The following is a 26,650-nucleotide window of genomic DNA, read 5'->3' on the forward strand; positions in this document are numbered from 1 at the left end:
CTGGGCAACAGAGCAAGACTCTGTCTCAAAAAAAAAAAAAAAAAAAAAAAAAGGAATATCAAGTACAGCATTATATTTTGTAGGATTCTGCAATAGGCAGGAATTGGAATTATTCTCTCATTAAAGTTGGTAAGTTTGTAGCATATTATGAACTGAGTGGGCTAATGAGGTCATGTATCAGCGAATTCAATGATCATACTATGAACAAACACAGATTTAAAATCCAATTTAAGTGTTATAAGAGAAGTATAAGAAAAGGTGATCATTACAGTAAAACATAATAGAGGGGTAGAAATAATGTTAGATGACCAGTTTTATGAGAGAAAATGTCATTTCAAACAAATTTATTTCCTTGCTTCATGAGAAAGAGCATTCTAAAAGCGGTGTAGCCAGCATACAATCACAATGCTGCAGAACATCGAATAAGCTTTTAAAAAATCACAGGGCAGAGAATGGGATGGTAAATTGTTAAAATCAGGAAATAGAGTCCAACAAAGTAGGAATCCATTTGGTTCCCACAGTGGGGTAATCAGCTTAGGAAGTCCATTCATGATGTTAACTACAACAATGGAATGGAAACATTTCAGTTGATACTAGATATTTTCAAATACTTGTTTTGGTAAACTGCAACAAGCATCACAAATCCCAACAGTTCCAAAAATTAACATTGATGTTTCAAGTTTAGATTGTTAAGAAACCTATTCAGAGACAGATCAATTTGAATTACTGCATACGTTACCATGGATTATCTTGAAGATAATTTGTTACTTCTTTTAAAAATATTTCTGAGGGTAGTTTTTATTCTTCAAGTTTACTATGTCATAGGTGGTGATTCAAAGAAAAATAAAAGTGATATTTAGATTTTGCAGGCGTTCAATAAGTGTAGACTCGAAGAATGAGTAGATGAGTTGATGCATAAAGAGCCATAAAACTTTATCCATTAAATCTGGTGAAGAAATAATTTCTAGTGGGAGCTAAGGCCTAAAATCTAAAACATAATCTCGCAAGGGTGTATTCCTGATAGTCTAATACTAGTAAATATCTTGTTGAAGCAGCTGAAGCAATAAACAATCACTTATTTATATGTATATAAGAAACCTTAGGCTCACAAAAATATACATGTCTTAAAACAGAAATCTAAGGCACACAAAATACTAAAACAAGTCAATGAATTACCCTATTTTACATATTCAACAAGCAGAAATCTACTTGTACACGATGGTCTATCAATGGACATTTTGTTATTTACAATCCCTTCATATTCCTTTACTTGGATTAGTCAAAAGCTCAAAACAGATACTTTGCACCATATATTATTTTAATAAGTTACAATGAGTTTTTCTTTAGAGAGCCTGCTGGAACTGTTTACTTTTGCACCAAAATTGTAAGTGTTAGCGGTTGTGGGCTTCCTATGGCATTTCCAAGGGAGAAGCACCATTAGGTTTTCCATACTCCCAAGGAATCTGACACTTTGAATGTTATAGCACCTCTGCATTTTAACAGAATCAAGTATTTCATTGAAAATTCTCCTTGTTCCAAACATGTTGTCCGGGTAATCCTTTTTGTTTTGCAATAAAATGAGTCAATAAAGTAATAGGAAGAAAATGGGAAGACTAAAATAAACTTAATGCCTACTTTCCTGTTACCTAGAACATAGGCAATTATCAGAAAAGATGAGTTATCATTTTCCCAAATCTAGTATGCTAAGATAAACAAATGAATTAGCTCTTAACGGACAAAGCCATGTTTACAGTACCATTCCTCTTGTTTGACTTGGGGTTGGGGAGGCATGTGATGATAGTAGGGAATTTGTTTTCAAAATATTTCAACAAGAATTTGTTTTTTCCTAATTCTGTATCAGACTTCAGTACAAAATATCTGTCTACTTAGTTTTTGTATTTTATCACCTTGAGACATTAGAAGCATTTGACTCTTCTGAAACCTATCCTGTACCATCATCTCCTTTTGGAAACACCTCTCATGGATTATACTAAGAAAGGTGGGATGAAACTAAATTGAGGTTGTTCAATAAGAAGAGACCACTCTTACCTAGTTCTAAAAAAAAAAAAAAGTTAATCAATATTGGTGATATGCTTCCTAATTCCAATTTTAGAGATAATTAACAACTTCTCATTATCTAACTATTTTATATACTGCAAGTTGCTAATACTTGAAAGTGAGAGGACACAGTAAAAGAACACAAACCATATACATGATTAGAATACATACTGCAGTTAACAAGATGGAACTCTACACAGCAAGGATAAATGATTTCTCTTGTATGCAAATATGCACAAACAATAGACAATAGGATTCTTATACTATATTATTTCAAGTTACTTTTAAAAATAGAAAGTGCTTTTAAAATATATATTTACAATTTATGAACAGCCTCCAACCATTACTAACAACAATGATGTATTTTACACAGGAGAAATATTTTAAGAGAGAAAACATTTCATAAGTTTATTTCAAAGGAATATGCCAATTTTCTAGCAATGATTGGAAGATGTTGGAACGATGGCACCATGAAATAATAATTCAGCTTATTTTTAACTGTGTGGATGTGGTTAAGCACCAGAAGCTGTGTAGAGTTAACACTGTGTGTCTTGATTTTACATCATAGAACATGAACCTGTTAAAATCCTCTAAAAATGACTCTTGTTTCATAGTAAACAGACTTAATTTAAAGCACCAAACTGAGTGATTCTATCAAGGTTAATGCCTAACTGAAACATTTCTTTATGTATTTAAAACTATAAAACTTTTATTTTTGCTTAAAATGTGCACCTTCTACCAATTGTCAAAATATAGTCACAGTTAAGAATACCCACCCCGTTTTGTTATCATTATTATTTTTTTACCTCAGACTTGAAATGGGTGAGATGAAGATATAGTAAACGACAACATGACTTTCTTTTAACAGCACCTTGAAAAAATACACTGCACTAGCAAAGGCATTAAGAGGGGGAGAAAAGCCTTCAGACCCAATGGTTATAGGGCCCCGCAACATGTGTGAGAGCATAAGGGGACACGGTGACAACATTGTCATGGGTTAATGTTAATGCTTTATGAGAAGGAATTTGGTTCAATTCATTTACTTCAGAGGACAGTTCTGGACCTTCATTAGCTGCCTGGTCTTTTTGCTCTGAGGCCTTCATTTTCTTATTCTTAGCTTCTTTAGCCTCAAACTTAATCTTGTTTAGTTCAAAACCGTGTTGGGGCTTATTCAGGTTTTTGTGCTGGTAAAAGACAAGGGAGAGGCGGGTTGGATGATTACGGTTGGGGTGCTCAACAGGAGTGGTAGCGTGCAGCTCGCGCCGGGCACACTCAATCAAAACCGAGCCATGAGCAGGTGCGATGGCCACCCCACCAATATTTGCATCCAAAAAGATGTGCTCACTGTCTGACCAATACTCATCAATGTGGGGCAACTTCTCCTCAGCAGGTGACAGGGGGTCATCAGATAGGGGTTCGTCTGATGGAGGCTCATCTGCTTCAGAATGCTGCTCATCTTCTTCCATTGGAGAAGAGTCAAGGTCTTGAGGAGAGGTGAGGAAGGAGGGCTGGTGGTTTGGCTGATGAGATGTTAGCGGCTCAGTCACACCAGTGGGAGGCTCAGAATTAACGAGGGGCTCCATCACAGGAGCAGGCAGGGTGGGGAGAGGAGCAGCTTCGCCAAGCTGGGAAATGCCAGGGCCTTCAACAGCGGCTGCATTGGCACCACTGAGTCTTCCCGAAGACATTGTACAGTGGGGAGTGCTGCTTCTTTCTGAAAACCCACACGAGGCTGCTGCATCATTCTTCAACGGAGCTGGTGTGGCTGAAGCAGTCTTCGGGGACCAGGAGAAAACTGGAGATGCCTCTTTCACTGGATGAGGAGTGGATGGCATCAGCGAATAAGTTTTAGTGTTGTCTGAACTTTTTAAGATAAAATGGGGTTCGGTTTCACTTTTTACTTCAGGTTGCACAGTCTCAGTTTTACTCCCTAAACAAGGACACCAAATGTGAAGAAAAATACAAATTACTTTTGGTAGGGTTGTCTTTTAAAAAGTATTTTCAAAGACAGGTACAGAGAATTTTATAAGAAAACACTGATGTTGTGTTGGTCGGTTTTGTTCTGCTCATTTCAAATCACACACAAATTAAAAATTTTATGTAGTTTTGTATACTTTTTCATCTAGTAATTTTCCTTAAAGAACTCTTCCTTTGGGAAAGAGGCACAAATAAGTGCAAAAATCTAGCCAAAAGGATGGCTGGTCATTGTTTGAAATAGTAAAATATTAGAATTGACCTAATTTGGTAGGAAGTAAATAATACAACTAAATGTTGTAATATTGTGCAGGTATTATAATACAATGATATAGAGCAATATTTAACTATTCAAAGAGATATTTAGATATACTTAAGGCATAGTATGACCCTATATTTTAAAAAGTAAAAATAAGTAATAGTTTATAAATATTTCTAGGTAACAAAACCATCATAACTGTCAAAGTCCAAGATTAGGCAGAGAGAAGTCAAGCAAAACATTGTAGTTGAACATAAATCTTTGTGACCCTCAAAAGCAAGAGTATTTCAGCTTAGTGTCCTTCTCATTAAGGAAGTAGAGCATTACTCTCAAGATGTCAACTGTGGGTTATTTGCTCTGACACATCCACACAAATGTCACATCCAATGGGAATATTTTCTTTTTCTTTTTCTTTTTTTTTTTGAGACGGAGTCTCGCTCTGTCGCCCAGGCTGGAGTGCAGTGGCCGCATCTCAGCTCACTGCAAGCTCCGCCTCCCGGGTTCACGCCATTCTCCTGCCTCAGCCTCCCGAGTAGCTGGGACTACAGGCGCCCGCCACCTCGCCCAGCTAGTTTTTTTGTAGTTTTAGTAGAGACGGGGTTTCACTGTGTTCACCAGGATGGTCTCGATCTCCTGACCTCGTGATCCACCCGTCTCGGCCTCCCAAAGTGCTGGGATTACAGGCTTGAGCCACCGCGCCCGGCCGGGAATATTTTCCTTGGGGACATTCTCCCTGTTATGAAGTTCTTTTTTTTTTTTTTTGAGATGGAGTCTCAATCTGTCGCCCAGGCTAGAGTGCAGTGGTGCGATCCTGGCTCACTGCAATCTCTGCCTCCTGGGTTCAAGTGGGTCCCCTATCTCAGCTTCCCAAGTAGCTGGGACTATAAGCACACACTGCCACACCTGGCTAATTTTTTGTATTTTAGTACAGACGGGGTTTCCCCACGTTGGCCAGAATAGTCTCAATCTCCACCATGCCTGCCTGGCTAATTTTTTGTATTTTAGTAGAGACAGGGTTTCACCACAATGACCAGGATGGTCTCGAACTCCTGACCTCGTGATCTGCCCGCCTCTGCCTCCCAAAGTGATGAGATTACAGGCGTGAGCCACCTCGCCTGGCTCCTGTTGTGAACTTCTAAAAAAAATATTTGGAAGTGCAAAACTAGCAAATCTTAGGACCAAGAAAAGGTAAAGCAGCCATGTTTTAAAGTAATTAAAAATATAATACATTGATAATATAATAAACATTGATCAATTTCAGAAGCTCTGCAGTTCTCCTCTCAGATGCTACAACCTGGAGTCATGAGAGCTCTGACTTCTAAAGATAATGCATATATAAGATCCAGCAATGGTACATCAGGAAACCTCTGCTGTTATCAGTGGCACTATTACTATAGAGGTTAAGAAGTCCACAGAAGGTAAATGATGGGAAGGAAAGACTAAATGACCGAGGGGTAGAATTACAAAAGAAACAGACATTATGGCCCAAGTATTGCACATTATGCTTACAAATATCTGGGACTATACATTTCTTCTCAGTATTTGTCTGTATTACATTTCTTTCAGCATTATATAAATGCCTGCACTGCCAACTCTGCGCATGTTATAAAAACAAATAAACAACTACTCATAAATGTAAAAATGAAAGAAGCTAAGGAATACATTATAATGTTAATTTTGAATGTCAGTATGAATTCATGTTTTTTTTGTTCCTTCTATAGGCTTATCAAAGAAACGGCTGATTTTAAATATGGGGCAGAATTATATAGATGAGCCTGGAACAACTTGTTACAGAAATTAAGAAAGCTATCAAAGACAATTGAGATTGTGGCAAAAGAACTGAGAAGCCGGCCTGGCGTGGTGGCTCACACCTGTAATCTCACCACTTTGGGAGCCCGAGGTGGGTGGATCACTTGAGGTCAGGCGTTTAAGACCTGTCTGGCCAACATGGTGAAACCCCATCTCAACTAAAAATACAAAAATTAGCTGGGCATGGTGGCGGGCACCTGTACTCCCAGCTACTCGGGAGGCTGAGGAAGGAGAATCACCTAAATCAAGGAGGTAGAGGTTGCAGTGAGCCGAGATGGTACCACTGCACTCCAGCCTGGGTGACAGAGTGAAACTCCGTCTCAAAATATATATTAGGTGAAAAGCTGATAAGAGCCAGGTGTGGTGCACACCTATACTTCTAGCTAATAGAGAGGTTCCCATGGGATCCCAGGAGTTTGAGGCAGCATTGTGCTATGATTGTGTTTGTGAATAGCCATTGTGTCCCAGCTTTGGCAACATAGCAAGACTCTGTCTCTCAAAAAAAAAACCCCTTGGCCGGGCGCGGTGGCTCAAGCCTGTAATCCCAGCACTTTGGGAGGCCGAGACGGGCGGATCACGAGGTCAGGAGTTCGAGACCATCCTGGCTAACACGGTGAAACCCCGTCTCTACTAAAAAATACAAAAAACTAGCCGGGCGAGGTGGCGGGCGCCTGTAGTCCCAGCTACTCGGGAGGCTGAGGCAGGAGAATGGCGTAAAAACCCGGGAGGCAGAGCTTGCAGTGAGCTGAGATCCGGCCACTGCACTCCAGCCTGGGCGACACAGCGAGACTCCGTCTCAAAAAAAAAAAAAAAAAACAAAAACACCCCAAAATCCAAAACCAAAACTAATGAGACTTTATAATCAACAAATCAAGCCAGGCGTGATGGCTCATGCCTGTAATTACACCAATTTGGGAGGATCATGTGAGTCCAGGAGTTCCAGATCAGCCTGGGAAACAGGTGAAACTCTATCTCTATAAAAAATACAATAATTAGCTAGGCACAGTGGCACACGCACTACAGTCTCAGCTACTTGGGAGGCTGAGGTGGGAGGACTGCTTGAGCCTGGAAGGTTGAGGCTGTGGTGAACAAAGATCACGCCACTGCATGTATTCCAGCCTGGGCTACAGAGCAAGACCTTGTCTCCACAAACAAAAACAAAACAATTGGCTGGGCGCGGTGGCTCAAGCCTGTAATCCCAGCACTTTGGGAGGCCGAGGCGGGCGGATCATGAGGTCAGGAGATCCAGGAGATCGAGACCATCCTGGCTAACCTGGTAAAACCCCATCTCTACTAAAAAATACAAAAAATTTGGCGGGCGCCTATAGTCCCAGCTACTCGGGAGCCTGAGCTCGCAGTGAGCTGATATCAGGCCACTGCACTCCAGCCTGGGCGACCCAGCAAGACTCCGTCTCAAAAAAACAAAACAAAACAAAACAAAAACCCAAAACAACAACAACAAAAAAAACAAAAACAGCAGCAACAACAACAACCCACAATACCACTGTTGAAAGTGGCGTTTAGTAATATTTGTTTAATTATTGCTTAAATTGAGGGTAAAGGTGATCAAGGACGGCATCCAGAAAGTCATGTCTCTTATCTATGCCAACAACAATGAGCAGGGCTTCAAATTAGATGGGGAAATTCACAGGAAAAATGATAAGAACATGTTAAAATTAGCTGGACACAGTGGTGTGTGCCTGCAGTTCCAGCTACTCTGGAGGAGGCTGAGGTGGGATTATTGCTTAAGCCAAGGTGTGCCAAGCCAGCCTGGGCAATAAAGTGAGACCCTTCCCAATGCCATAAAAAAGAATATGTGAAAGTTTTAAAAAGGATAAGTAGAAAAAATTACCAAGAAATACTGATGGGTCACTTTTTTGTTGACTTTTGCTTCTGGCATATGTAAAAATATATTCAGTGTCTTAGTTTCAACTCTAAACAAATAATGTGCAAGGCAAAATCCAAACACTTCTATCCATCAAAGTTGTGCAGAGATTAGCAGGTTCCACAAGGCTCACCTAAGGCTGGCAGTGACGAAGCCTTACTGTTGTTTGTTGTTGTTGAGTTATTCTTCCGCTTGACTCGGGGAATAGGTTTCTTCTCCACTGCCCTTATCTTATGCGCAAGAACCTCCGTCATCATCGCAGCCCTCTTCTTCCCAGAACGGGGAACAGGCTGAGTGAAACACGTTCTTTTTTTGCGGCGGGGTGCCAGGACCTCGATGGCCCCAGATTTGATCTTGGCTTCCATTCCCTCCTTGGAGCCAAACTCATCTGTGTCTGAAAGCTTATAAAGAGGTAGCACATGGAGCTGCTCATCTTGAGGAATAACGCCCAAAGAGCGGTTATCTTCTCGAGTTAAAGTACACACCTGATAGGGAGAAAAACATGAAAGGGGAAAGATATAGGGGCCATGCACATTCATTGTGGCTATTCCTACCTTCGTTTTGTTACCTTTGGGAAAGAGATTTGTATTCCCATTTTATATTCAGTTGGTTGATGATGGTATATTATTATTTTATATCAAGCCACCCAACTCTGTTCAATCATAGTAACTTCCCAGCTGTTTGTAGGCAGATCAGAGTAATATTTAGTTAATTTTCTAAGTAAATTATAGTATTACAAAATACTTACCTATTTTTTATAATAAACATTCTTGTTACATTTCATCTTACTTCATTGCCTAAATTAAGAAACGGCTATTGAACTGTGTTTATTGTGTTCATATTAACTTTTTTTTTTTTTGAGACGGAGTCTTGCTCTGTCTCCCAGGCTGGAGTGCAGTGGATCAATCTCCACTCACTGCAAGCTTCGCCTCCCGGGTTCACGCCATTCTCCTGCCTCAGCCTCCCGTGTGGCTGGGACTACAGGCGCCCGCCACCGCGCCCGGCTAATTTTTTTGTGTGTTTTTAGTAGAGACGGGGTTTCACCGTGTTAGTCAGGATGGTCTCGATCTCCTGACCTCGTGATCCGCCCATCTCGGTCTCCCAAAGTGCTGGGATTACAGGCGTGAGCCACCGTGCCCGGCCCATATTAACTATAACTTATTAGGAAGATACGATTTTAGCTCACAGAGCACCCTATTTCCGGTATTTCAAGAATGTCACATTCCTTGGATAGTGGGGACATAACTGATTTCTCTTTCCAGAAAGACTTACGTGCTAACAGTTTAAAAAAATGTTTTTAATTTTCTGTTCCATTGTTGCTCTATTCCAGTGAGGAGCCATATCAATAAATATCAATAAATTTGCCTTTCTTTGGATATGAAATATTAATAGCCAATTTTTTAATCTTAAATGCAACCTATTTTAGCCCTCGCCTTACATTAAAGGTTATATTTATTATAGAGAAACGAAAATACAGAACTATAGACACTATAGTGATTCCTGACTTTTGATACCTAATATTAATATTCTGCTTTAAAAACTAATATTTTATTATAAAACTATTTTAATTGTAATTAATTTTCCTTAAGTGATCTGCCCACCTCAGCCTCCCAGAGAGCTGGGATTACAGGTGTGAGCCACTAGGTCCAGCTAAATTAATTTTCAAATATTAAAAATCCAGCAGAAACCTATCAAATGTTTTCTTTATTTTATATTAAAAACACATATCCTGGAGCTATAAAACCTTTCAATGATAGCAAAGACTGGAGATAAAGGAAATAAACAGATTTGATTTCCAAAGCATTTTTGGATTCATGATAGAACTTGATAGATACCAAGGTAAAGCAAAGTTAAAGGTTAAAAAATTTCAGTTTTTTAAAAAAAAAATCTATAGTCACATTTTTCAGCAAAGTCTAAAATATAAATATATGTTTCAGCCTCAAACTCCTGGGTTTGAGTGTTTCTCCTGCCTCAGTCTCTCGAGTAGCTGGGAATACAGGTGTGTATCATCGTGCATAGCTAATTTTTTTTTTTTTTTAATTGTAGAGACAGGGTCTCACAAGGCTGCCCAGGCTACACTCAAGATCCTGGATTCAAGCAATCCTTCCACCTCAGCATCCCAAAGTGCTGGGATTACAGGCATGAAGGCATGAGCCATGGTGCCTGGCCAAAGCCTGCAATATTAAACTGTCATGGTAGTAATCTGTTCATACTTAGTAACAGTCATGCTGAAAATCAGAATGTCACATCAATAAATGTTTACTGGAACCAATTTAATTGGCTACAGAGAGACTAAGAAGCACATAAGGAGTTGACATAATTAGAAAGGATAGTTACCACAGGAGTAGAAAGTAAACCAATTAAAAAAAAAGAAAAAGGGCCGGGTGGGGTGGCTCAAGCCTGTAATCCCAGCACTTTGGGAAGCCGAGGTGGGCGGATCACAAGGTCAGGAGATCGAGACCACAGTGAAACCCCGTCTCTACTAAAAATACAAAAAAATTAGCCAGGCGCGGTGGCGGGCGCCTGTAGTCCCAGCTACTCAGGAGGCTGAGGCAGGAGAATGGCGGGAACCCGGGAGGCGGAGCTTGCAGTGAGCCAAGATCGCGCCACTGCACTCCAGCCTGGGCAACAGCGTGAGACTCCGTCTCAAAAAAAAAAAAAAAAAGAAAGAAAGAAAGTATGGTAAAACAGGGTGGATGGAGAGGGAGTGGTAGAATTTCAAGAGTTCACATGTTTGAAGATGGGGGAATTTGGAGTGATGTCAAGTTCTGGATAAGACCCTCATTGCGTGAGTAATCCAGGCACTGGAAGTCAAAGGGCACAGAGAGGAGAAACTGAAACTTAGCTTGACTCTGAACTGACTTCAACCTGATCACAGATATTCTGTAATTCAGGTAAAATGTCCCAGCCAAGTGATGGTGATGAACCACTGCCTGGTTCATATTTACCAGGCTGGATTTACATAACTTCAACACTTGGAAATAACATTGGTCTCAAAGATCTACAAAACATTTTTGTATACAGAAATGATATGCAAAAAAAAAAAAAAAAAGGAAAAAGAAAAAAAAAAAGGTTATTGTGGCTTAATCGATCACTAATACTCTTCTACAGACAGACCAAGCAAGGAAGACTGCCTGTTGATAGATCCAATCATATACTTTCGATCACACTATAAGATGTTATAGCTAAATCTAAAAAAAAAAAAATTTTTTTTTAAATTGTATATTTTAAAGAGACGGGGTCTTATTGCCTAGGCTGGTCTAGAACTCCCGGGGCTCAAGCAATCCTCCTATCTTGGCCTCCTAAGTAGGTGGGATTACAGATGTGAGCCAACATGCTCATCCTGCAGCCAAGACTTAATGAAGGTTTCAGAATTATCTGGCAAACCTAAAACACTGGTGCAGCAGAAAAACAAAAGCAATTGCTCTCTATTGATCTCGCTTTACTAGATGACAGGAAGATAATTAGGTGAAGCAAACAGACAAAAAGACTATTACAAGATTTTCCACTGGGTCTTCTGCCTAATTTACGTATTTCTTAATTGACTTCAGGCGATGGACGTGTGATGATTTATGTAACTATAAACATAGTAGGTATACCTGAATGCAAATATTGATGATAACTGGCATAGTTGCCTCACAAAAACCCTGAAGTGCAGATGGCAAAAGCAAATATTAAGTAACCTGCTCAACTTCATACCTACTAGTTTGATAGCAGAGAATTGTTACTTTAAAAAATTGGCTGGTCGCGGTGGCTCACACCTGTAATCCCAGCACTTTGGGAGACCAAGGCGGGTGGATCACGAGGTTATGAGAACAAGACCATCCTGGCTAACACAGTGAAATCCCGTCTCTACTAAAAATACAAAAAAATCGGCCGGGCATGGTGGTGAGTGCCTGTAGTCCCAGCTACTCGGGAGGCTAAAGCAGGAGAATGGTGTGAACCCAGGAGGCAGAGGTTGCAGTGAGCTCAGATTGCGCCACTGTACTCCAGCCCGGGCAACAGAGTGAGACTCCATCTCAAAAAAAAAAAAAAAAAAAAGTACTCCTGCCTCCCAGCAAACACACCACAATTAAATATATAACATAGACTTTCAACAAAATGTTTGAGGCTGGTCCTGTTACTTTTTAGAAGTACAGAGATAATGTATTTAATGAAGACCTGCACTATACACTTATTTCTTATTTTTTAACTTTTTTCTTTTTATTTATTTCTAATAGCACATAAATTAAGATTTCTCACAGTAATAATCATCATAGTATACTTAAGGACTGCAGCCTAAGCATATAGTGATGGAGCTTTTAGAATACAAATTCACACAGGTACATACCACAGTGCTTCCATTATTCATGTTGTGAATGTCCCTGTGGGGATGAGCACAGAAGTCCAGGCAAGCAGTGACCCCAGAGAAGGGACGACCTTCCTTACTGCCAAGCCGACATTCTCGGGCAACATTTTCATATTCCACCTAGAAAAGAAAGCATGGAGTACAATCTTAAGAGAGAGAAGGGAATCACCTGCCTTCAGTAAAGAGTAAGAGTAAAAATAATTTCCTCACAAAGTTTCTAATTAATTATACTTTGTAATTTCTGAGACTAAGTGTATTATTGTCGTGAAGGTGTAGTTTAGCAACATTCGGGATAAAGCACTTGACAATACACGGAGTAAAAGGAAAATCAATGACTTTACAAGGGAAGGCAGGGTGAGGATACTAATTGTTGTTGGAGATGAAAAAGCAAGTAAAACAGACTCAATCATTCCATTAGAAAGAAAGACCAATAAGGCCGGGCGCAGTGGCTCACGCCTGTAATCCCAGGATTTTGGGAGGCCAAGGCAGGCAGATCATGAGGTCAGGAGATTGAGACCATCCTGGCTACCACGGTGAAACCCCGTCTCTACTAAACAAAATACAAAAAATTAGCCGGGCGTGGTGGCGGGCACCTGTAGTCCCAGCTACTCAGGAGGCCGAGACAGGAGAATGGTGTGAACCCGGGAGGCAGAGCTTGCGGTGAGCCAAGATCAAGCCACTGCACTCCAGCCTGGGTGACAGAGCGAGACTCCGTCTAAAAAAAAAAACAAAAAAAAGAGGCTGGGCGCGGTGGCTCAAGCCTGTAATCCCAGCACTTTAGGAGGCCGAGATGGGCGGATCACGAGGTCAGGAGATCGAGACCATCCTGGCTAACCCGGTGAAACCCCGTCTCTACTAAAAATACAAGAAAATTAGCCGGGTGAGGTGGCGGGCGCCTGTAGTCCCAGCTACTTGGGAGGCTGAGGCAGGAGAATGGCGTGAAACCGGCGGGGCAGAGCTTGCAGTGAGCCGAGATCGCGCCACTGCACTCCAGCCTGGGGCACAGCAAGACTCCGTCTCAAAAAAAAAAAAAAAAAAAAAGAAAGAAAGAAAGAAGAAAAAAAAAGAAAGACCAATAAAAGCTCAAGTTTTCAATATCCATAAAAAGAAGACACACACATTTCATGAACTATTCTAGAAAGTGAATTTGTAACTCCTTTTAAAATGAAAAGGTGGAGGCTGGGCGGGGTAGCTCATGCCTGTAATCCCAGCAGTTTGGGAGGCTGAGGCGGGCAGATCACTTGAGGCCGGCAGATGACTTGAGGCCAGGAGTTTGAGACCAGCCTGGGAAACATGGTGAAACCCCATCTCTACTAAAAATACAAAAATTAGCCAGGTGGCGCATGCCTGTAGTCCCAGTTACTCGGGAGGCTGAGGCAGGAGAACTGCTTGAACCCACTGGGAAGCGGAGGTTGCAGTGAGCCAAGAGGCTGACTCCAGCCTGGGCAACAAGAGCAAGACTCTGTGTCAAAAAAAAAAAAAAAAAAGAGTAGATCAATAAGTAGATTATATATATGTATGTTAGATATATATGCTATGTATGTATATATTTGTTCAAATTTGAAAATTTTTCAGCCGGGCGCGGTGGCTCAAGCCTGTAATCCCAGCACTTTGGGAGGCCGAGGCGGGCGGATCACAAGGTCAGGAGATCGAGACCACAGTGAAACCCCGTCTCTACTAAAAATACAAAAAATTAGCCGGGCGCGGTGGCGGGCGCCTGTAGTCCCAGCTACTCAGGAGGCTGAGGCAGGAGAATGGCGTGAACCCAGGAGGCGGAGCTTGCAGTGAGCCGAGATCGTGCCACTGCACTCCAGCCTGGGCAACAGCGTGAGACTCCGTCTCAAAAAAAAAAAAAAAAAAAAAAATTTTTTTCTATTAACAATGACCTTTTTTTTTTTTTTTTAAAGACAGTTTCGCTCTGTCACCCAGGCTGGAGTGCAGTGGCATGATCTCAGCTCAATGCAACCTCCGCCTCCTGGGTTCAAGTGATTCTCCTGCCTCAGCCTCTTGATTACCTGGGACTACAGGTGCACATCACCATGCCTGGCTAATTTTTGTATTTTTAGTTGAGATGGGGTTTCACCATGTGGGCCAGGCTAGTCTCAAACTCCTGATCTCAGGTGATCCGAATGCCTTGGCCTCCAAAATTTCTGGGATTAGAGGCGTGAGCTAATGAGCCCGGCTAACAATGACTTTTTAAAATATAAAACAGTCTGGCATATCTGTAATCCCAGCATTTTTGGAGGATGAGGCAGGAGGATCACTTGGAGTTTGAGCTTAGGAGTTTGCAGTAAGCTTTGATCATGTCACTGTACTGCTGCCTGGGCAACAAAGCAAGACCCCATCTCAAATTAATAAATAAACAAAAAGTTCATACCAATACATACCTGATTTTGGTAAGCTACTGGAGCATACTGCTTATAAATTGGAGCTAATCGTGTAGCCAAACTCTGTAAGTTATCTTCAAGGTTTTTTTCCTATAGGAAAACATAATCCATTAGTTATTTTATAATTGCACCTTTGTGTGTTTAAGGTACAACTGAACCATAAATCATGGGTGATGGTGGTTAATGCACAATTCATTCTTTTTTTTTTTTTTTTGAGACAGAGTCTCGCTTAGTCGCCCAGGCTGGAGTGCAATGGCGCGATCTCGGCTCACTGCAAGCTCCGCCTCCCGGGTTCATGCCATTCTCCTGCCTCAGCCTCCTGAGTAGCTGGGACTACAGGCGCCCCCCGCCTCGCCCGGCTAATTTTTTTGCATTTTTAGTAGAGACGGGGTTTCACCGTGTTAGCCAGGATGGTCTCGATCTCCTGACCTCGTGATCCGCCCGCCTCGGCCTCCCAAAGTGCTGGGATTACAGGCGTGAGCCACCGCGCCCGGCCTGCACAATTCATTCTTACCCTGATGAAATAGCTACCACAGAAAATCGCATTGCTTCTTTTCTCCATCTAAACTATTAGACATTGTTATGTTTTAATGAAGTCTTTTGAAATGAAAATTCTGTTGTAATTAGAAATTTAAATACTGTTAGAGATAAATTACAATACTGTTCATGTTGTGAAAAATAAATATTTATATTTATTCAATAGTATTGGGCACTTGGAATAAATGAAAACAACGTTCCTGCTGGCAAGGGGAAATGGCAAGTAATTTCGTTACAATGTTAACAATTTTCTATAACGAGAAGAGACAGTACATATATAAAACACCTACTTTGTGTGACATACTGTTTCAAATGGAATCCATATGTCTTTATGAATTAAGCACGTGTCCTTATGGACCATGAAATAGGAATATTATGCATGATCTCTACAAAAGAGCAAGGTCAGGATAACTGAGAGGTTTAGTAAATGCCTGCAGATCAAAGGAAGTAAGTGGGCAAGTGGTTGTCTACAGTTCTCTTTTCCACACTATAATAACTACAAATTGGCCGGGCGCCGTGGCTCAAGCCTGTAATCCCAGCACTTTGGGAGGCCGAGACGGGCGGATCACGAGGTCAGGAGATGGAGACCATCCTGGCTGACATGGTGAAACCCCATCTCTACTAAAAAATACAAAAATTTAGCCAGGCGAGGTGGCGGGCGCCTGTAGTCCCAGCTACTCGGGAGGCTGAGGCAGGAGAATGGCGTAAACCCGGGAGGCGGAGCTTGCAGTGAGCTGAGATCCGGCCACTGCACTCCAGCCTGGGCGACAGAGCGAGACTCCGTCTCAAAAAAAAGAAAAACAAAAACAAAAACAAAAAACTACAAATTGAAGAAGACTTGGAAGGACTATGAGGACCATTAACACTCAAGAAATCTGGATTGCTACTGATAGAGACGTCAGATTTTTTCAAAGGAAAACTATCACAAAAGTCTCTATTAAAAAAATCCATGATGACAGTATGAGAAATGAAACAGAGAAGGGAGCCTTTGGAAACACAGATAGTTGAAAGAACACTGAAAGTGTTTCAGAAATGATTACATTCTGCATCAACTTAGATATCTGGTAAAGGAACAGTCACCTCTTAGGAAATCAATTGGAAGGGTATAGAGGGCCAGGCGTGGTGGCTAACGCCTGTAATCCCAACATTGTGAGAGGCCAAGGTGGGTAGATCACTTGAGCTCAAGAATTTGAGACCAGTCTGGGGAACTTGGTGAAACTCCACACCTCTCCAAGAAGTAAAAAACATTAGCCAGTCGTGATGGAGCCTACTTGTAGTCCCAGCTACTTGGGAGGCTGAGATGGGAAGGTTGCTTGAACCTGGGAGGCAGAAGTGGCAGTGAGATGAGATCATACCACTGCACTCCAGCCTGGGTGACAGGGCCAGATCTTGTCTAAAAAAAAACAAAGTATAGAGAACATGGACTAAAAAGTGTGAGTGAGGCTTTTGCCTCATGTGCTCATGTGAGATTTGGTGGAAGGAGATGCCATCAACACAGAAAGGAGACCATTATATGAATCAATTAACCTTTGGTATGCATCAAATTATTATAAAAGCCAAAGTTATACAATAATTTAGACACAACAGTTCAATTATTTAGTGGTTTCTGACAACCCTCAATCTTAGCAACCGTAAAGTGTGACTCATAATCATTTTGGTTTCCTATTGATTTATATTGACTTGATTATACAAAAAAATTCATAGGATCCATTCACAGATTTGTCTGTTAATCAGGCTACTTTTATCCTACCCATTGTAGTTTAAAAACCAGGAAAGTCAGCTGGGCACAGTGGCTCATGCCTGTAATCCCGGCACTTTGGGAGGCTGAAGTGGGTGAATCACCTGAGGTCAGAAGTTCGAGACCAGCCTGGCCAACATGGTGAAACCCAGCCTCTACTAAAAATACAAAAATTAGCAAGGTGTGGTGGCATGTTCCTGTAGTCCCAGATATTTGGGATGCTGAGGCAGGAGAATCTATTGAATCTGAGAGGTGGAGATTGCAGTGAGCCGAGATCATGGCATTGCACTCCAGCCTGGGAGAAAGAGGCAGACTCTGTCTCAAAAAACAAAAACAAAAACAAAACAAAACAAAAAACCAGGAAAGTCATGACCTTACTTTAAAAACATGCCCTAGCTAAACTCTCACACTAATTATTATGTTTATTTGGGAGAAACTTTAGAATTATGATTTAAATACCCATTAAAACAATTCTATTTATGTCTTCAATCATTGGAAGTATCCAGTGGGCTGGGTAACCCCGTTTTACTACCAGTGGAATAATGCAGAGAAATATTAACAGTTGTGTACTGCTATTGATATGAACACTGCAAAAGTCACATGTAAATTCTATACTTTTTGTATGCAGCATCAGGTTTAAATTCTTCAATATTCTCACATCACTTTATTCTATTTTGTAATAATATTTATTCTGTTATGGACCACACAGAGTCACAAGTCCTACTGAGGAACAGGTCAACTCAAATTACCTCATTTATTCTGTAGAAGCACTGAAATAAAGTAGACAACTAGAAGCAACTCATAGCTTGTACAGTTCACTGTGATTATTTTTCTTTTTTCTTTTTTTTTTTTTGAGACAGAATCTTGCTCTGTCGCCCGGGCTGGAGTGCAGTGGCCGGATCTCAGCTCACTGCAAGCTCCGCCTCCCAGGTTTACACCATTCTCCTGTCTCAGTCTCCCGTGTAGCTGGGACTACAGGAGCCCACCACTTCGCCCAGCTAGTTTTTTGTATTTTTTAGTAGAGACGGGGTTTCACCGTGTTAGCCAGGATGGTCTCGATCTCCTGACCTCGTGATCCGCCTGTCTCGGCCTCCCAAAGTGCCGGCCCCACTGTGATTATTTTTCATTTTTTAGTTTTTTGAGATGGAGTTTCACTCTGTCGCCCAGGCCGGAGTACGAGTGCAGCAGCACAATCTCGGTTCACTGCATCCTCCACCTCCCAGGTTCAAGCAATTCTCTTGCCTCAGCCTCCTAAGTAGCTGGAATTACAAGCATGTGCCAGCATGCCTGGATACTTTTTTTCATTTTTAGTAGAGACGGGGTTTCACCATGTTGGCCATGCTGGTCTTGAACTCCTGACCTTAAGTTATCCACCCGCCTCGGCCTCCCAAAGTGCTGGGATTACAGGTGTGAGCCACTGTGCCTGGCCCTATTAGTATTATTTTACTATTACAGGCTTATTATTCATATTGTAAAATCCTGACTTTCTAATTATTTCATTAGAATGAACGTGCATATCAGATACAGGGGGAATTACGTATCAGATATGTTCCTATTGGTGGTCAAGATTAACTCCCTCTCCTACCTTATTTTGTGTGTGTGTGTCTGTGTGGTGGCGGGGGTACAGTGGTGCAATCTCAGCTCACTGCACCCTCGGCCTCACAGGTTCAAGCAATTCTCCTGCCTTAGGCACTTGAGTAGCTGGAATTACAGGTGCCCACCACCATGCCCGGCTAATTTTTTTATTTTCAGTAGAGACAGAGTTTCACCGTGTTAGCCAGGCTGGTCTCAAACTCCTGACCTCAAGTGATCCACCTGCCTTGGCCTCCCAAAGTACTGGGATTACAGATGTAAGCCACCACACCAGGCCTCTGTTAGCACTCTTGTCTGTATCTAATCTCTAGGACCATCATATCATCATCCATAGCTATAATTACCACTTAGACCATTTCTTAAGTTCCAGATTCCCATTATTATTGACCTGACATTCCCATGTAGATTTCCCTTAGGAATTTCAATACCAATATATCCAAAGTGAATTATTGATCCCCCACTCTACAAACCTGGTCCTATTTCCAGTGTGCCTGATGATAAAGATGAAACCCCTCCTTATAATTTAAGTCACCACTATCCCCTCCATGGATTGTGCTCATGGATAGTTGGCTCCTCTTGCTAAATCTACTCTTGGTTACATTTAGTCTATTGTTCAAACAGCATCTAGAGGGATCTCATTCAAGGGCAAGTTTAAGTATGTCACTCTTCTCCTTAAAACTCTTTGATTCTGGCTGAGCGTGGGCCAGGCACAGTGGCTCACATCTATAATCCCAGCACTTTGGGAGGCGGAGGAGGGCAGATCATCTGAGGTCGGGAGTTCAAGACCAGCCTGGCCAATATGATGAAACCCCATCTCTACTAAAAAGAAAAAATACACATCCTGGCTAACACGGTGAAACCCCGTCTCTATTAAAAATACAAAAAAATTGGCCGGGCGTGGTGGAGGGCACCTGTAGTCCTAGCTACTCGGGAGGCTGAGGCAGGAGAATGGTGTGAACCTGGGAGGTGGAGCTCGCAGTAAGCCGAGATTGCGCCACTGCACTCCAGCCTGGGCAACAGAGCAAGATTCCGTCTCAAAACAAACAAACAAACAAACAAACAAACAAACAAACAAACAAGGCCAGGCCAGGCGCGGTGACTCACGCCTGTAATCCTAGCACTTTGGGAGGCCAAGGTGGGTGGATCACGAGGTCAGGAGATTGAGACCATCCTGGTGAAACACCGTCTCTACTAAATATACAAAAAATTAGCTGGGTGTGGTGTTGGGCACTTATAATCCCAGCTACTCAGAAGGCTGGGGCAGGTGAATCGCTTGAACCCGGGAGGTGGAGGTTGCAGTAAGCTGAGATCAAGCCATTGCATGCCAGCCTGGGCAATAAGAGTGAAACTTTAAACAACAAAATAGCTTTATAAAATAGCCTAGGTATTAATTGGGCACCTGGCAAGGAGTAGGGACTGTCACTGATCTTGGGCCAAATATTTTTCCTTAAACAGCCAGAGAGGGCCGATTTTATCTTAATTTCTTTTTTTTTTTTTTTTTTTTTTTTTGAGACGGAGTCTGGCTGTGTCGCCCGGGCTGGAGTGCAGTGGCCGGATCTCAGCTCACTGCAAGCTCCGCCCCCCCGGGTTTATGCCATTCTCCTGCCTCAGCCTCCCGAGTAGCTTTCTTTCTTTTTTTTCTTTTTTCTTTCTTTTTTTTTTTTTTTTTTTTTTTGAGATGGAGTCTCGCTGTATCGCCCAGACTGGAGTGCAATGGTGCAATCTTGGCTCACTGCAACCTCCATCTCCTGGGTTCACTACATTCTCCTGCCTCACCCTCCCGAGTAGCTGGGACTAAAGGCACCCACCACCATGCCTGGCTAATTTTTTTTTTTTTTTTTTTTTTTTTTTTGAGACGGAGTCTCGCTCTGTCGCCCAGGCTGGAGTGCAGTGGCGCGATCTCGGCTCACTGCAAGCTCCGCCTCCCGGGTTCACGCCATTCTCCTGCCTCAGCCTCCCGAGTAGCTGGGACTACAGGCGCCCGCCGCCTCGCCCGGCTAGTTTTTTGTATTTTTTAGTAGAGACGGGGTTTCACCGTGTTCGCCAGGATGGTCTCGATCTCCTGACCTCGTGATCCGCCCGCCTCGGCCTCCCATAGTGCTGGGATTACAGGCTTGAGCCACCGCGCCCGGCCTTTTATCTTAATTTCTAAAAAGCTGCCTGACCACTGTGTCTCATGCCTGTAATGCCAGCACTTTGAGAGGCTGAGTCAGGCGGATCACTTGAGCTCAGGTCCAGTGAGTGAGCCGAGATCACACCACTGCACTCCAGCCTGGACGACAAAGCGAGACCCAGATTCAAAAAATAAAAATAAAAAAATAAAATAAAATAAAACTACATGGATAGTTTGCTGCTTTAGCCTTCATCTTCAAAATCGTCCCAGCCGTTCTTAAAATGAGCTATCCATTTGTAAACTGCAGATTTCTTTATGACATTGCCCATAAGCTTTTTAGAAGGCATCAATGAATTTATCATTCTTTCACCCAAGCTTCACCAGAAATTCGATGTTTGTTCTTGCTTCAATTTTAGCACAATTCATGTCGCTCTGATAGAGGCAGTTTATAAACTGACATGTTATCCTTCTTAGTGCTTCAAATGAGACTCCATTCAGGCATGTTACAAGTTAGTATTTTATTTTGGTAAAAAAATATTATGAAATCCATGCATAGTTTATTCATAATATGCATTTTCCTTGAATGTTTTGAAGATCCTTTATATTTATAAACTAACAGATACTTCTTTCCCCCCACAAATATGACTTTTTATTTGCCACTATTATAAGTCTGAACTTTAAACAGATTCTTGGACTGGTGGTTCATATCCATCAGCTCGTTCTACTTTAGCACCTGTTTCATCCTCAGCGGCTTTTCCAGAGCTACTACCTTCACAATAAGCTCCATGAGTTTCCCCAATTCAAAGCTAGGCTTCTTCAGCACTTTAACCTTTCTAACAAAGACATCATGGAGAGGACAGATTGGCAAGAATTTTTTCTATGTCTTTTCCAATCCTCAATTTATTGACCACTTCTTTCAAGTAATTTGTCTGCACCTCTTGGGTCATGATTTCCATCATCTTGTTCTGGATTTGGCCGAACCGTTGGTGCTAAGCATAAGAGGTCTTCCGTATCCGATTGTTGCATTTTTTAGTAAAACCAACACAGAACACATGAAGCAAGTAAGCACCAATCGTCTTGATATTGACATGAGCTTCAATCATTGTCTGCCATTTCTTGACCATGGAACACATTTTGTCATGGGTAAGATCCATGCCAGGGAAGCTAATCAGGCAATTATTGCCCTGAACATCTTCAGTAATCAGCTTGAATTTTCTAAATGCAACTTTATCATTCTGCAAATCAGCAAGACTCACTTCAAACACATGACCCTTGAGGCCATCAGATTCAATTATGGTTCCTTGGGTCCTGGTGACTTGTGTCTTCCCAATATTTCTTATATTGAACACGGCAGATGCTTTCACATTATACCAATCTTTCTTAGAAAATGGATCAAGCACTTTCTTCTTGGCTCCCTTTGTGCCACCTTTCATAAGGGGCTTATTCTTGCCAACAACCATGGTGCTGCTCAGAGAGCCAAAAAGAGACAGATACTTTTATCATATAATATTTAGAAAAAAAACCTAGCTGGTTGGCTCAAGACAACCTCCCACCTCAGCCTCCTTAGTAGCTGGGACTACAGATCTCACCTGAGATCCAGAGTTCAAGACTAGCCTGGCCAACATGGTGAAACCTCATCTCACCAAAAATACTAAATTTGCTGGGCATGATGGTGGTGCATGCCTGTAATCTCAGCTATTTGGGAGACTGAGGCAGGAGAACTGCTTGAACCTAGGAAGTGGAGGTTGCAGTGAGCCGAGATCATGCCTTTGCACTCCAGTCTGGGCAACAAGAGTGAAACTCTGTCTCAAAATAAATAAATAAAAATTAAAAAATCTGATAAAAAATGCATCATAGAGACTCTTAGAGAGTAACTACAATGATATTAACCTTTTAAATATTTTAATGTTACTGTTGTTACATGTAAGAAAGGAAGTATTGTTTTCAGATAGGTCTAATTATTTCCTTATGTCTATGTATGTGTATAGTGGCTTGTAATATAAAATGTTTTTTTACTCTTGGTCACTACTCAAAGATTAAAAGATATCAGTCTTATAGTTAATCAATATATAAATCCTCACTACACAAACAAAGCATAACACATTAGAATACTTAGTTCCTATTGGTGCCCCACCCCCTCCCACTGCCTACCCACCCACAAGCTGATAAAGGCTTATGGAGTTATAGGTTATTTTTATTTAAAATATATAAGTATTGAACTTATTTAACTTAACACCAAGTTTGACTAATTTCTTTGCTCACCATGGCCTCGTGTCCCGGACTGATTCGTTCCGGTTTCATATATCTTCTTTCTGGATTACGTCCTTTAGTAATTCTTTCATAGTAGGTCTGTGGGTAGTAAACTTTCTGAGTCTTTGAAATTTTGGCAAATGGGTTTTTCCTATTTTGGTTGAGTATAAAATTCTAGGTTCTTTTAATGATGATTTTGCTGGGGTGGGGTAGTAGAGCAGGAGGAGGAAGCCAGGGACAATTGGAATTTGGGGTGATAGCTAAAGTCTTTACCTAATTTGTTTAGAGTCTTAATTTATTTACTTATATAATAGAAATATAATTTTACTATTTGATTACTACTTTTCAATATTTAGTTGTTATAGTGTTTCAGAAAATGTTAAAGGAATGCACTTAAATATTCAATGTGTAATTCAAAAATAAATTATTTGAATAAAAAAGAACACTTACATGTAAGGGAGAGCTTGGATCAATTCTAAATCTCCTGGGGCTTGGGCTTCTACCAAACTTACAACCATTAAAGTACATACTCCATGAACAGCCAAAAGAGAATGAAGCTCCACAAGTCTCTGGATCAATTCCTTGACATGTACAGGTACGACTGTAAGATTGGAATTACAATAGAGTGAATTGATGAAGCATTACAACACCTCAGACACAACATTTCAGGTTTATATAGTTTTAGAAGGTTGGATGGCTAAAGAACCGGTTATAACACTTATCTATTATATTACTTATTTAAAGTAATTTAATGTTAACAATAAAAAGCTAACTTTTGTTTTTTCAAGAAATCTGACTAGGGGACCAGGGCTAACTATACTTTATTATAACCAAATTTTTAGCAAAGATACTGGTCATGATTGCAATTCCAAATAAATGGGAATAAACTATACAGATCTAAAATATCCACAATATTGTTTGATTTGGAGATGTCTGAGATAGGGAAATAAAGAACCTGGGTTTTTCTTTTTTTTTTTTTTTTTTGAGATGGGGTCTAGCCCTGTCACCAAGGGTGGATTGCAATGGCACAATCTTGGCTCACTGCAACCTCCGCCTCCCAAGTTCAATCGCTTCTGCTGCTTCAGATCCCTGAGCAGCTGGGATTACAGGTGTGCACCACCATGCCCAGCTAATTTTTGTATTTTTAGTAGAGACGGGTTTCACCAGGTTGGCCAGGCTGGTCTCAAACTCCTGACCCCAAGTTATCTACCCTCCCGAAGTGCTGGGATTACAGGTGTGAGGCACTGAGCCTGGAAAGAACCTGGTTTTTAAATCTGGGTTTTAAATCCTGGATTTGTTCCATATCACAAATGAAAATTAGAACATTTTATTACCTCTTTGGAATTCAGCTGCTTTATATCTAAAATGAGACTGATATACTTTTCTGAGGATTGAAAAACAATATATATTTTATATAAAAACAGTTTCTTGGCAAGGTGTGGTGGCTCACGACTGTAATCCCAACACCTTGGGAGGGATCATGAGGTCAGAAGTTCAAGACCACCCTGACCAACATGGTGAAACCCCATCTCTACTAAAAGTACAAAAAATAGCCTGGCGTAGTGGCAGGAGAATTGCTTGATCCCAGGAGACTGAGGTTACAGTGAGCCGAGATTGTGCCACGGCACTCCAGCCTGGGTGACAGAGCAAGACTCCATCTCAAAAAACAAAAACAAAAACAAAACATTTTCTCAATTTTAAAAACTTTAAAAAGTGCATAATAGAAAAAAATGGAGCAGAAAACCAGTTTCATTTAATTAAATCTTAAGTGTATAACTTTTAGGGCATTTCTTTCTTTTCTTTTTTTTTTTTTGAGACGGAGTCTCGCTCTGTCACCCAGGCTGGAGTGCAGTGGCCGGATCTCAACTCACTGCAAACTCCGCCCCCCTGGGTTCACACCATTCTCCTGCCTCAGCCTCCCGAGTAGCTGGGACTACAGGCGACCGCCACCTCGCCCGGCTAGTTTTTTGTATTTTTTAGTAGAGACGGGGGTTTCACCGTGTTAGCCAGGATGGTCTCGATCTCCTGACCTCGTGATCCGCCCGTCTTGGCCTCCCAAAGTGCTGGGATTACAGGCTTGAGCCACCGCGCCCGGCCATTTTAGGGCATTTCTAAAGCCTTAAACTAAACTATATGGTAAGAATGACAATGAAATTGGCATATATTCTTCTTGCAGTTATAAAACTGTATGCTCTTCCAATCCCATTGCTGGGTGTATACCCAAAGGAATATAAATCATTCTATCATAAAGACATATGCATATGAATGTTCACTGCAGTGCTATACACAATACCAAAGACATGTAATCAACCTAAATGCCCATCAATGACAGACTGGATAAAGAAAATGTGGTACACATACACCACAGAATAGTATGGAGCCATAGAAAAGAACATACTCGTGTCTTTTGTGGGAACATGAATAAAGCTAAAGGCCACTATCCTTATCAAACTAACACAGGAACAAAAAATGAAATACTGTATGTTCTCACTTATAAGTAGGAGTTAAGTATAAGAATTCATGGACAACAGACACTGGGGCCTACCTGAGGATGAAGGGTGGGAAGAAAGAGGATCAGAAAAAATAACCATTGGATACTAGCTTAGTAGTTGACTGGTGAAATAATCTGTACAACAAACCCCTGTGACATGAATTTAGCTAAATAAACAACCTGCAAACGCACTCTTGAACCTAAAATGAAAGTTAAAAAAGGATCGCACGCTTTTAAATTCCATCAGAAAGAAAGGACAAAAATAACATTAAAAGAATAATTAAGTAAAAAATAAAATAAAATTGCATAATGCTTACAACTTAGTATACATTGTACTTATGTAATGATTAAAATATACAAACAATAAAGAAACCAAATATTATTTTTAAAAAGTGAAAATAATATAAAAATTCAGAAAAAAACTATTTTTTATGTTTTCACTATGAAAGTCTGGAAAATGCCTGATATGTAACTTAACATCGCTTATAAGAAAGACTACAATGAGCTGGGCGCGGTGGCTCAAGCCTGTAATCTCAGCACTTTGGGAGGCCGAGACAGGCGGATCACGAGGTCAGGAGATCGAGACCATCCTGGCTAACATGGTGAAACCCCGTCTCTACTAAAAAAAAACAAAACAAAAAAACAAAACAAAACAAAAAAACCTAGCCAGGCGAGGTGGCGGGCGCCTGTAGTCCCAGCTACTCGGGAGGCTGAGGCAGGAGAATGGCGTAAACCCGGGAGGCGGAGCTTGCAATGAGCTGAGATCCAGCCACTGCACTCCAGCCTGGGCAACAGAGCGAGACTCCGTCTCAAAAAAAAAAAAAAAAAAAAAAAAGAAAGACTACAATGAAATTCACTAAATGAGATGCAAATGGAATGGTTAAAAAATTTTGAATAGAAAGATATAGATATATAGAAAGATATTTATTCATATCATTGAAAACCAAATAGATATTTATTCGTATCATTGAAAAAGACACGGGAGGAGAGAAAAATGTTGTTTTACTATGTACTACTGTTTTAAAAATAAAACACAGAGGAAATATGATAAGTTGTGAGATCTAAAAGGGCATCCTCAGATTATTTTAAATGGTCAACAACACCAATAGTGGGACAAATTGCACTCAGTGTAATAGTCCAGGTTACATTTCATTTTTAAAATTTTTTTTCTTTCGTTTTAGGTTGTATTTCATAGCCTGACTTGAGAA

The 26,650-nt window shown here is 41.1% G+C and overlaps 1 protein-coding gene across 11 annotated transcripts in view; it reads right to left on the minus strand.

The window, feature by feature from the left end:
* Window positions 1-312: 312 nt before the first annotated feature.
* Window positions 313-26,650, minus strand: part of TET1 (tet methylcytosine dioxygenase 1) — a 139,452-nt gene continuing 113,114 nt past the window's right edge. For 4 of the 11 annotated variants that reach the window (XM_015456260.4, XM_065521004.2, XM_065521003.2 and 1 more), the window contains 6 exons: window positions 23,402-23,552; window positions 22,964-23,050; window positions 14,721-14,810; window positions 12,316-12,453; window positions 8,119-8,470; window positions 313-3,988 (listed from right to left, as the gene is read on the minus strand). In XM_015456260.4, the coding sequence (XP_015311746.1) occupies window positions 2,982-3,988; window positions 8,119-8,470; window positions 12,316-12,453; window positions 14,721-14,810; window positions 22,964-23,050; window positions 23,402-23,552 (1,825 nt within the window). In that variant the 3' untranslated portion in view covers window positions 313-2,981. Of the gene's footprint in view, window positions 3,989-8,118; window positions 8,471-12,315; window positions 12,454-14,720; window positions 14,811-21,204; window positions 22,166-22,963; window positions 23,051-23,401; window positions 23,553-26,650 lie in introns of those variants that run through there. The other 7 variants (XR_012417863.1, XM_005565691.4, XM_065521006.2 and 4 more) reach the window with 4 other exon arrangements.

This window comes from Macaca fascicularis, chromosome 9 (genome assembly GCF_037993035.2).
Source record: "Macaca fascicularis isolate 582-1 chromosome 9, T2T-MFA8v1.1".
In the NCBI taxonomy this organism is placed as follows: Eukaryota; Metazoa; Chordata; class Mammalia; order Primates; family Cercopithecidae; genus Macaca; species Macaca fascicularis.